At 40.2% G+C, this 12,812-nt stretch overlaps 1 protein-coding gene across 1 annotated transcript in view; it reads left to right on the top strand.

The window, feature by feature from the left end:
- The window catches only part of LOC308190701 (uncharacterized protein), a gene marked incomplete at its 3' end in the record, with an annotated part of 20,486 nt that extends 7,717 nt beyond the window's left edge, over nucleotides 1-12,769 (top strand). Inside the window, exons 2-9 of the mRNA XM_080582356.1 lie at nucleotides 1,852-1,957; nucleotides 2,720-2,794; nucleotides 5,353-5,412; nucleotides 5,913-5,974; nucleotides 7,414-7,467; nucleotides 8,182-8,248; nucleotides 8,529-8,578; nucleotides 12,652-12,769. Coding sequence (XP_080438482.1) covers nucleotides 1,852-1,957; nucleotides 2,720-2,794; nucleotides 5,353-5,412; nucleotides 5,913-5,974; nucleotides 7,414-7,467; nucleotides 8,182-8,248; nucleotides 8,529-8,578; nucleotides 12,652-12,769 — 592 coding nt within the window. The remainder of the gene's footprint in view (nucleotides 1-1,851; nucleotides 1,958-2,719; nucleotides 2,795-5,352; nucleotides 5,413-5,912; nucleotides 5,975-7,413; nucleotides 7,468-8,181; nucleotides 8,249-8,528; nucleotides 8,579-12,651) is intronic.
- Nucleotides 12,770-12,812: the final 43 nt, after the last annotated feature.

The following is a 12,812-nucleotide window of genomic DNA, read 5'->3' as shown; positions in this document are numbered from 1 at the left end:
TTAGTAGAGATTATCCTGCATTTTAGACATGGTATCTAAGTGCCTGGTATCTTTTGTGTGAATCTTCATTAATCTTTGTTCTCACATGTTCTAGGAAGTCAAAAAAAAAAGAAAAAAAATAGGTGTATACGAGATTTCACAATATTCAGCTAGATAACAGACTCACAGTGCCCAAGTACTGAACAGACACTTCTGCATTTCCTCTGGCACCCCGCTTGCATCCTTGCCTTTTGCATCTCACCCCATAGGCAGTGAGCAAGCCAAGGGATTTTGGTGCTGCCCCCCCCCCAGGTTGTGTGGGCACATCACTGGGACCATGCCGCCACCAGTCCTGCCCATAGACCCTCATATGTGGTCACAGCATTCAGATGGGCAGCTGTCCCAAATCTGTCCCTCAGCTGGTACCTGACATCTTTGCTGTGAAAACCAGAGGAAGAGCTCAATGCCTTTGCTGTATAAACAGATTGGCAGAGTTATGACTGCAAAACGCCTGCAAAAGCGTTTTGCAGGCATAACTGCAAAATGCAGTTTGCATAGTGTGCCTACATATGGACTATTTTGTCCTTGAAAGACAGTGCAGAATTTCAGCAAAGTTATTTTGCAGTTTTGAAGAAAAACACCAAAAAACATACCACGGCCTCACCCAATACTTTTGACTGAGCAGGGGCTCACCGTGCTTGTAGCGTCCCTCCAGGCACGGGCACACAGCCCTGTGCCTGTGGGATCCTGCCTGCCAAAGCCCTGAATGGGGACTTCTCTTTCTGGCCAAGTCCCTCATATCCTGTATGATGGCCTCGAGCCTATTTGTGCCCAAACACCCTGTCTAAAAAGGGAAAATGATATAAATTCAGCAGTTACAGTGCTAAAATTAAAATTATCCTTAAAAATCCTTATTATGGCTTAAATAAAAAAAGAGCCAACAGGTTTTGTATTTGCCTTTTGCAGTTTCATAACAGTCATTGTTATAAAATAAATTTTATTGCTTTTTTAGAGGAGCTTGGTATGAGGACTGTTTTTCTACAAGCTTGTCTCAAAATCTGAAAAAACAACAACAACAAAAGGTATTAAATATATGAGACAACCCACTGTGAGGTCTGTCAGACATGAAAAATTTGGGACAGGAAATAATATGGTCCACCTGAGTATCTCATTTCAGCTCTGTAGGAGATGGGACATGACACAGTGTTTAGTGTGAAACAACAGATTTTTCTGTGCAAATGTTTTTGTAGGAGCACACTGTTTTCAGATGTGACCTTATCTACAGAGACTAAAAAGTGCGAAGACAGATCTTGGCAAGATGGTTTCTCAATTTCATGCGGAAAACAAACAGCCCCTCAGCAAAAACAGACATTTCAAGAGGTAAATGCTGTTTGAACAGATGTGCTCATTATTGTGTCTTCTAGAATAAGTGGAAAGCAAACAACTTTTAGAGTATTTAGCATAACAAGATTACAAGGTGGACATTTTCTGGCATTATGTAGGCCTGAGCAGAAAGACATGTACTTCCCAGTCCACTAAATCAGGAAATTTGGTATTTTAATGCACGTACTAACTGGTGAAGTCAGGCAATTGAAAAGTGCTGAAAAAGATGAATGTGAAAAACTCTTTGGGGGAGTTCATCAAAACCTTCCATCACTCAAAAATGGGATTAAATTGGTGTTACATAAAAAAGTTTAATTTTGTTACATAACAACAACAGCCAAACCCTCAGATGAGGGGAGGAAAGACAGCAAAAGGAAGAACATGAAGTTTGAATTTAGGTCTTAATGTTCTCACTCCTGCCTTGTGCATTTGCATGTAACCACAATGGTCACCCAAGCCATGATCTTTCATCTGACACTAATTTTTTAGTTTTCAGACATCACCTGTGCCTCCAAGGACTGAGATGGGACAGAAGGATGTTGTGGACTCCACTTCTGCAAAGCTCAAGAAAGAACTGGAGTGGCAGGTGGAGGAGGTAGGGCGCTACAGTTTGGAGGGGGCTCCTATGTGTCTGTGGTCAAACAGATGCACAGTGTTGTAGTTCCTGCAGCTGATTCATGGTGAAACTGTGGGCAAGTCACTTGTAATCCTGTAGTCTCACTGCAATTGGCAGAACTTTTCAAGCTGATTAAAAATGGATTTCACCCTCTGCTTCCTGTGCTTCTGGGCAGAGAGGGAATATGCACACAATCACACATCAAAATGCTTACCAACAGCATCACAATAAAGGCTAACCTGTAAGGTCAGGGGATGTTTACCTCAGCTAATTGCAAAGAAGCAAGTACTCTGAAAATTAAAAAAAAAAAAAAAGTTTTATTTATGTGCTTTTCAAATGCTGTCAACTTCCTGACAACTAAAGGCAACCGGAAAATATGACCAAAATATATTTTAAGGTACTTGAAGACTTACTTTGAAAGCAACCTTCATCTTTCCAATGTCATTAAACAACACTTATTGCTATCTTAATGTTTCAGGCATCTTTCAAAAATGAAGTTATGTCCTTGATCGAAAGCATAACTAAAATTGCAGTTCTTGCAAAGACGCGCCTTCAGACATTTTTTACATTTTCGTTCCATTTTATTTCATAAGTAGGCCTCACAGGGAAACTTTCTGTCATCTTGAACAGAAACTCGTAAGTCTGAAGAATCAAGAACGCTTGTATAAAGAAAATGGAGGAAAAAAAACTACTTCCCACTGCATTGTTTCTCTTTCAAGCATATTTTATTTTAATTTTCAGATTTCTGAATTCCATGAATATAAACTTCATAGGCATCAGCAGGTTCCTTGTTTGGAGGACATAAGACATTTGAAGGTAAGTGGTTTAATAACAACATATCCTGCTATTAAAGCTTTGAGAAAATCTGTAATATGCAGACTTTACATTTTTACAGGATGCACAGAAATGTTCAAACCAAGACATCCTTATTTCCCAAGAGCTAGTTAACTTACATTAGAGCATCTTTTCTGAGGAAGAAAGCAAGTGAAAGATACCCTGGTTAGTGGTTAATACTGAAGTAACCTGTGGTATGCAGGGCTCTTAACCAGGGATGGTGTTTGGTACATAAGATATTTTACCCATGGAAGGAAAAATCCAGTTCCTCTTCTAAAGCCTCTGCAATTTAGACAGATGCAGAAGAATACTTGAGACCAGAGTTGCTGATATTGGTAAAAAAAATCAAGAGGACTCTTTTTTTTTTTTCCCGTTTGTCTGGCTATTCCATTAGTTCCTACATATATCTGCTGTAAGGAATCAGTTGTTGGCTGAATGCATGAATGCACACACATGCATTCTTCCTCTATCTTCTTTTGATTGTAAAACATCCACAAATAACTGGCACAGGTATGATTTGATTCATCATTTTCCGAGAGGAATAAAACCAAATGTCATAGTTAACATTTAGAATGCCTATGGATGGTTATAGAGACATGCAAATCTTACAGCATAGCTCGTGTTTGGTTTCCCATCTTGTCAAACCTGTGACTTCTCCCTCCGCCTCACCCTGCCCAACCTCACCCCCTTCTACCGTTTTCTTGTGACAGGTATGTTTGCAAAAGCTGATGAAAGGGATAGAAGAAAAGGAAAGGGACATTATAAAGGTATCAAAATGCCCTTATGTAGAAAGAAGTATTCATGAGATATGAAGAAAGAGTGTGAAAGTCTACGTGAAGATTATTAACAGTTTGTTGTGTTTGGACTCGGAGCAGTAAAGGTTGTGTTGCTGTAGCTCTGTGATGCTTAACTTTGCCCAGACACAGGCCCACCAAAGATTTGGCTGGCTGTCACTGGCATGACAAAAGTCCCCCATCATTGCTGTCACTGATGCTGGGATGACATAAGACTTGGCTTTCAGATGAGTCAGAGTGACTTTGAGTTTGTGACTTACTCTTTGTGGTTGCTTCTGAAGCTGCCCAAAGCGCATCATATATTATTTGCTCCTGTCACATGCTTTTATCCATGAAGGTATGGGTATGGATATGGTGGTATGGGGTACAAAATCTCTTATTTTGTGGGCATAATAATGACCCTATACCAACAAGCTTTCTTCTCCTGTTTTACTACAGAAGCATGTATTAACACTTGGGTAGCTAATACCTTGGTTGGTCCCTCCAGTGGGAGGGGCTTCAGATTTATGAACATGCTGCTGGGATTTGAATTAGCTTCTTGGAAAATAAATCCTCTATATTCCATCAATCATCATAAGACTTTGAAAAAGCACTATGGTAAACAACATTGACTGTTTTGATTTTCAGATTCCATTTCCTACCTCTCTGCTTTGACTGGTTGATACTTTCTTTTTGTTCAGTATGAATAAAGATTATTTTTTCCCAGCAAATCAATTAAGTACAAGCACTTGTAATAACAAAGTCTACAGCAAAGTTTTGAAATAGTGCATATGCCTGCTAAGCTACAGAAAAGCAAATCTTTTACTGAGGAGGGGCCTCCATAAACCAAGCTGATTTCATTTATGAGTCAGCAGAGCCATGGGATCACAGAGTAATTCAGGTGGGAAGGGAACACAGGGAGGGTCTCTAGTCCAGCCTCCTGCTCAAAGCTCAGTCCAATGTGCTTAGGGCTGTATCCAGATGGGTCTGCAAAAACTCCAAGGACAGAGCCAGCACAACCTCCAAGGCACCTGGACAACCGCCTTGGAGGATCCCCCTGAACTCACTCCATTTCATTGGTATCCATCCTGTATTGGGGGTGATGCAATAGCTGCACATGGTCTAAAGAACGCTGAATAAGAGTGGATAATCCCTCCCTTTGAGCTACGGGCTGTGCTCCCATCCATAGAGGCCAGATGCTGCTGGCCTCCATTGTGGCCAGGGCACACTGGTAGCTCACACTCAGCTCCCTGCTGACCATCCCTAGGCTTTTCCTGGGCTGACTACCTCCTGAGGATGCTTTCATGCTCAGGGCATTCTGCATCCCACCAGCTACTGAGCCCACCACCCATGTGTTTGCATTAGTTTCTACTGATATTGATTAAAAATCATCCCACAGCTTGCTCCTGTGTAGATCCTCTGGGGCCTGCTAAAATAGTCATGCTCCCTCAAAGCCCTTGCCCCAGCATGGACACCAGCTTCGGCTTCTGTCTTTTATCCCATTGCCTATTGTTACCAAAAATAATTTCATTCCTATGAGATTTCTCTTCATTGCTGATATCAGCCACAACTTCTGAAGCTAGAAAGACTGTCAAGCACGCAGTGTGATCACATAATCCTCACTTCTGATAAATGTTTGATGGATAGAAAGTGCTTGTTTGTAGCTTTTTAATACAGTCTATTTACCTTAAAATTTTAACCAATGCTACTGTTTTAATATTAATGCTTTTCCCCTAACATGTTATATTTGATTTTGTTGATTTTTAGGAAAAAAGAGAAATATTGGAAGAAAGAGAACTAGTCTTACAACAGGACAACATCTTAAAGGTATGACATCCTATTACATATCACAGTACATTTTCTTTCTTTGTTTAGACCAGTACCATTCAGTGCTAGCCTTTTGCAAATTTAATTACAAAGCTGTAAAACAGCAAAGCAATAAAGTGAAATACAGTACAAGTAAGAATGCAGGGAGTTAGTCTGTTGTTAGTTTCAGGAACAAAAAAAAAATAATGTAACATTGAGAAATTTTAGTTTAGAAGTTTTGCAGACTGTAGCCAGCAAACCAGAAACTATGCATTTAAAATGATTAAGCTTGTATTGTAGGGAATTTAAGTCATCAAGAAAGTTACTGTAATCCAAACTAATACTGGGAGTGCAGATTCCTGTAGATTTCTATCAGAGACAGTTTGGGAGAGGAGAATAAGGTATTTCCAAGGACAGCACTGATGCAGATCACATGCTAATAAGCTCTGACTTGACTTTTATTTCACTCTAGACTGATGGACTAATATTAAGAATGTTTGTTTTTCTTTTGAACTTTTAAGGACATGCAGATAAAAATAAGCCACTTAGTAGAACAGCTCAAGAACTCTGAACTAATTGGGTTGTAAGTATTAGCAATGCCTTCTATCTTATTTGATAGTATCAAGAATATTTCCACATCAGCAATACCTGAAACATATGTTATTGATTATAAGTTAATACAGTTTATGCAGTATCAAACAAGCTCCTCAAATTTATATGGACTATCTTCTTTTTCTGTTACCTAATCATCCAACCACAGAAATGCAAATTACATTTAGATGTGGAAAGTCTCATCACACTCTTAGCAGATTCCAGGAGCAGCTTATATTTTCCTCAGAATAGACAAATTGCAGGGCATATCCTGGTTATTTATTTCAATTATCTTTCTGTACCAGGTTCATGTTATTACTTTGCAGAATAAAGAGCAAAAACAACAGCTTGAACAGCAGCAGGAAAGGCTGCAGCTACACAGTTATTTTCAGAGAGTTATTTTCAGAGCAACAGCTCTCTTTTCTTAGCCAGAGTTCAAGTGTCATTAAAATCATGTCCTACCATACTACTGGGCTGTAGTTGCCTGTATGTAGTGAGATACATAAAATCTCTGAATTTCAAAACACCACATCCTCACAGCATGATATAAATAGAGACCAGCCCATGTGCGTTAAGCACTAGGCTTTTCACTCTCACTCTTCCCTTTCTCCACTGTTCTATGGTTCAGAAATCCTCTAAATTCAGTAAATGTGAAGGATTAAGTATTCCTCCTAGCAATCACTCCCTAATTAAGCACAAAGTATGAAGTGCTGGCAGTAGGTATGAGCTGTTTAAAAACTCCTCTTTCAGTCATGTGAAGTGATTTTAGACTCAGTTTTGTTCTCTGTGTTCTGAAGAGTAATGACATTAAGTATGCATCATATGAACTGTAACTACAAAGGCTGAAATATAATATAAGGTTTAAATTAACAAGATTTTTTGAGGTGATTTTTCAGCTCTTCTGCTGTTTACACTGTTAGGGCTCTCGCACACCTAATGGGAAGTTCAGATGCTCTACTTTTAATTGCTGTAGTGTCTCCATCAGACAAAGTTGGAGGACATCACAGAAGAAAATACCAGACCCTTTTTCCCACTGCCATGGTAGTGTACGTTTGATGGGAAGAATCCAGAAATACTAATGCTACTCTCCTGCAATACAATAATCTAAAAAGTATTAGCTCAATACCAATGTTATCCACTCTTACTACTGTGTGGGTTCTTTGGGACTGCAGAGTTTTGTTTGTTGTCCAAGAGTGGATGAACCCACAAATTCAGTTTCCATACAGTAATTGCTAAAAATTACTAGAAAGTAAATGAGTACCTAATCTAGGAGCTTATAAATACATGAGAAGGGACAATACCTCACCAAGAGAAGTTTGGGCCTCTCTGTAAGTAATTGTATAAAATTCAGCAGAAGAATGTATAGCAGCCTTGAAATAATACTGAGAACAACTAAGCAGATGGTCACTACTTTTTTTTTTCTGATTACAGAAAACTTTCAAAGCAATTGCGGAATCAGATAGAAGCCTTGGGAGCAGGAAGCAGGTAAAAGAGAAGGGATGAAAAAATACTCAAGATAAAAGGCATGTGATTTGGTGGAGGGAGAAGTTTGAGTAGTCTGGCAATAAAAGCTGACAAGAAACAAAATCCTGGTTTCAGCCTGTTAGCACAGTCAGCTGGTGTCAACACTCGGCCTGGAAATTCAGCATGTACCTCTCCTCGTCTCTGCTGTTGCTCCTGAAGGATGACTCCAACCTGGAAATCCTTACTGCTCCCCCTTTACCTAAGGTGATGCTGGAGAGAAATGGTTTTTGGAATTTGACTGCCCCCAGACACCATGCTCTTGAGGTCTTTGCTCATGCCTAGACAAAGCAAAGTAGAGATGTCCAACATGAAACATAGCAACATGTACTTCAGGAAAAGAAGGAAACAAAACAAGACCAACCTAGAGACATGAGATTTAAGATAGGCAAAAATAGGAGGAAAGGAGAATAAAATGTTTCTTATAAAGTTCTCAAAGGAAATTCTTGGTTGTGCCATCCGTCTAGTCTTTACCCTTTATTTGTTGCTCTGCAATATTATTTTTAATGAAATTCCGTTTGTAATAAAAAATCAGTAAGAAAGTCCTCTCCACAATCCAAGCATCTGTTAGGTTGCAGCTTCTACTCTTGCTGTAGTTTCATTGTCTTCATTAATGAGCATGAATTGCACAGAGCTGTGTCAGGTGCAATTCCATTGGTGTTTCTTTTTGCTCTGCAGCCAACAAGAAGAGAAGGTGGACAACTGCACAAGCTCTCCCACTCAGAAGACAACCATGGTGAAACAGGTTAGAGAAAAGAGCATTACACTCCTTACACCTGCTCTTGCAGGGCATCCTCCATCTTTCTCTGTTCCAAGCTGGAAACCTCCTTGTTTCATAAGATGTGACTCATCTTTGAGGTTTTCAGCCCCAGTGGTTCCTTATATCACGTCAGCCCGTGGCTTGGGCTCACTACTCCACACTCAGTTTTGTTACTTTGCATCACACTTAGAATTCTTCAATGTTTGTCCTAGAAAAGAGAAAAATTCATTTAAAAGTGATTTATGTCTCTTTTTTCCCTTTCTAGACCCAGACATCAATGACTGGCTACCTAAAAAAATTATCTTCATGTCTTAGGTAGGTGAAATATTTTCAATGCTTGCACATTTGGTTAGTTACACCTACAGCACCATGGTGTTGAGATTATTCTGACTAGTGCTGGAACATCATGGGAGAAACAGCACAAGCAGGGAAGAGAAATGTGCTGCAGGAGTAGAGCTGTTCATGTGTGCAAGCTTAGTGGAAAAACATTAAATACTGAAGTAATTGGGGTGCAGACTGTTCTGGCCCTTGGGTATGTTTAGCTATGAATCTGCTCATCTGCCAACTCTGAAAATGCAGCACTTGCAGCTGGCAAATGTCTCCTTCCCTCAGCATGGGGAAAGGGAGGAAGGCCTAAAGTCTGGGCATGTGGTTCTCTCCTGGGTACGCTGTTGTCAGCCCTCCATTAAACCACTTCTCTGCAGTACTTCCCCCATGAGATGGATCTTGAGAGCAGCTCCTCATGGAAGCAGTTCTCCTTTCACCTGCCTGGACTAAAGTAATGTGGACTCCCTGAGCACCAGGGCAAGTGATGCCACCTCTCTATTTTCTTAGTCTTGGCAGAAGGTGGTTTGAAGAAAAGGAGATATTAATAGATAAAATCTTCAGTTAGTTATCTTGTTGTCACCATAGAACTACTGCTGAAAGTATTTATGTGTATTTCATTAAGGCCGTTGGTGTTAGAGTCACCAACTATTGCTCATTTGCTTTGTCCCCTTACATCACTCCAACACCCACAGCAGTGTCTCCTGACATACATTTGCCTCTCTGTGGTGGTTTTATAAAAGGAAAACAACCTTCAATTTTCCTCTCTGTGGTAGGAAGATTTGGGATTGATCTTGTAGGTAGTTGTCCAGAAAATGGATCAACTGTTGTTTCCCGTCCTGAGGATGGAGAAGCATTTTTACTGCTGCATGACCAAACACAACTGGAAAGTGCTTCTGGCTTGCTTTATCAGTGAGGCTTCATTTCCATTTAAATCTGTGCATTTTATTGTCAGGAAACTGTTAGTGCTAACACAGGGCATTCACCTGTGGAATTAATATTCCAAAAGGAACAGGTAGAAACACATAGGGTTTCTTTGAACAAAACAATGGAAAAGCTGTATTAACTGAGCATGGCTGGGCTCACACTGAATGATATACATTTCAAATATGACCTCAGGCAAATTTCTTCCTTCTAGGCTTCAGTTCCCCACCTGTAAAATGACAATAGTTTTATTTTTCTCCATTTTGTGTCCTCCTCATGTATTCACACTACAAAACCCTTGGTGGCAAGAGCTGTTGTTAAGTATTACACACTTCTCACTGATGGACTACGTGGTAATATTGCCAGCAACAGGAAGGGAGAAGTTTGCTTTGATCAGGGCAAAGAAATACAAGACCAGATACTCCAATAGGCTTTAATTTTAATAGAACTGTTTTGCAGTGTCTCTATTTTTTCCTCTGTGCACTTGTCTTCCTTGTTACAGGAACAGTTTATGGCAGATTGGCAGGCTCTTGCTACATTCTGGCTGCTCTTTTATAGTAATGCTTTTATTTTACAAATACTTATCTGATTTTACCTGGATATGTTGTCTACTGAAGAGCATCTCCCAGAAGTACTTCAAAACTTGTGCATGGCCACATTAACCCTAGAAAATTTTAAAGACTCCACACTGGGCTTTTGTATGGTTGCTGTGTTGCTTCTATGAAGACCCCACTTTACAATAAAGCTGTCATTAATGCTGAAACCACGTGGTGATGTCCGTCTTTCCTGTGTGAACTGCATCAGCCCCTCAGAGGAAGAAACTAAATACCGTGTACCTCAGCAAGAGGGTGTGTGCTCAAATGCATTCTGCTGTTTGCTGCTGGAGGTGGGTCTGAGATGCAAAAATTGCTTCAACTTCCACATTCTGATCTATCCCCCAAGTCCCCAAATGTTCTGCCCCTATCAGCACAAGCATAGAGATGGAAATCTGTAATTAAATCTAAATAGGATCTTCTGTTGATGCAAATTAAAATGACCCCATTTTAAGCAGAGCAGTGATAACTGATAGGAGCTGAAAATCTATTCTAAAAAATGCCACTTGCAGACAATTGACCTCCTTGCTGCCTAAAAACAGAAGACGTGCAAATGGCCACCCTTGTCCACACAGAGCAATACCACTGCACAACCACAGCGAGCTGCTCATGAAGGATGTTAGGTTTCCACCCTTGTTTACAGTGTAGGGACTATCTACAGCAAGCCCTGGTGTACTTTGGAAGTATCTGTTTTGCACAGACTGCGTGTGTGACAGGGCTTCAGATTTCAAATGCCCTGCATGTCTTCTGTGTGCTTCACTGAGTGGTCAGGCCATCCCCATCCACCACAGCATGCAGAAGGCTTTGATCAAGTTCTCACTGGTCCCATAGGACAGTTCTTTGTGCATGCTTAAAGAAGACTTCCTTTCAGGCTTGGCTGCCTAAGGGCCCTCCATGTCCAAATTTTCTACTCTCCAGAAAGCAAATCTGCACCATCCATCTTTGAATCAGTAGGCTCTCTTTAATCACTGTGGAAAACACACTACATGGTAATGTCATATGGAAGCATTATAAGACATGCAGATTGTTTGTCCTCATTACAAATTTCCTTGCCAAATATCTAAAAGGAGACCAGGATGGCTTTACATACAGAAGATGTGTCTACTTCTGGGTTTTAAAAGGATGTCGAAGTGCTCCAGCAAGTATCAACTGGTATCACTGTTTCCAAGTCTTGCTGATAATGTTCTTCCCTGCGTCTTCCTAATTCACCACTCCTTGGCTGCATGAGAGCTGTGGGACAGTCCTGTCCAGCTGTGGTTACTGACTAAGTCATGCAACACTGAATTAGAGGTGCTGAAGATTAAAATATCCCAGAAAATGGTTTTAACTTCCTTCTTATGTGATCTCCTGGTGCAGATATTTTTGCTCTTTTTAACCGATTAGGAGGAGGATGAAAATTGTTCCCTAATAAGTCATTATGTTGCAGGGCTGTCTTGTTATATGCCCAGTTGCTTTTCATGGGAAGTACCTGATGTGCAAAAGGAGCTAAAACACCAAAGGTTGGGAAATCAAATACACCAAATGTTTATGATGGAGAGAAAGTGTGCTGAAAGCAAAACATGACAGCAAAATGTCCTGTTTCTATGTAGAAAATGGGAGTTTTCAAGTTTGAAAAAGAAAATTCACTAAAGCTATAAAGAGGAAATAGGACTGTAGGAAGCCCATCTTATGAGACGGGACATCTGTAGGAACTTGTGGAGAGCCTCAATGTATGACAAACATCTGTGAAAGTCTGTGAAAATACCATCTAACTGACACGAAATGTTGCATGCTATATTTTCTGCTGCTTTCTGCTTTCCTGCATGCAGCTCAGGGCATGCCTTTAACACAGGCACTCTGTGTCTGACTCCCCACACAGCACAGGGCTCTTGTAACCTGAGGGGAAATTTAGAAGTGTGCTCTGAGAGGAACATCTGTGCTTGTCTCCATTAAAAAAAAATTTCCTAAGCTTGCATTATTTCCTGTAATTGCCATAACCCATCAGTTGTGATCCTTGTGACAGAAGTCATTAATAGAAGAAAGTGCAGTGGGGAATAATTTTAGTACTGTTGTTCAGCTCTGTAAGTGTGAATCTTTGTGGCCAAATGATGACAGAGTTTAAAACACAAGATAAAGCAGCATGGCACTTGATGGTGACAGGAAAGAAAAGAAAAGAAAAGAAAAGAAAAGAAAAAAGAAAAGAAAAGAAAAGAAAAGAAAAGAAAAGAAAAGAAAAGAAAAGAAAAGAAAAGAAAAGAAAAGAAAAGAAAAGAAAAGAAAAGAAAAGAAAAGAAAAGAAAAGAAAAGAAAAGAAAAGAAAAGAAAAGAAAAGAAAAGAAAAGAAAAGAAAAGAAAAGAAAAGAAAAGAAAAGAAAAGAAAAGAAAAGAAAAGACGTTAACAGCCCAGCTTGCAGCTGTGCCAGATGGAGCGGGTGGAAGTTGCTTCAGGGGGGGCATGTGTGGGCAATGGTAGAAGTACAGGAGAGATCAGTTCTCTCTTTGCTGCTAGAAGCCAAAGTAATCTCCCTGTGTGGTCAACTGTCAGCTCTTCCTTCTCTCCTTGGGCAGGAGGAAAGGAACTTTCTGTGTCAGCCCCACAATGCCATGCTGGATGGGACACATGGAAGTATCTCCAGGATCCACAGTGGAAGTGGTAGTGAAGGTGCTGCTGGGAGCTGCCTTTTGAAGTCTGGTAAATAGCTACAGATGCATCTGCCTTGATTTACTGG

This window comes from Anser brachyrhynchus, assembly GCF_964034855.1.
Source record: "Anser brachyrhynchus genome assembly, chromosome: 2".
Lineage (NCBI taxonomy): Eukaryota > Metazoa > Chordata > Aves > Anseriformes > Anatidae > Anser > Anser brachyrhynchus.
This window is presented reverse-complemented; position numbering and strand designations above follow the sequence as displayed.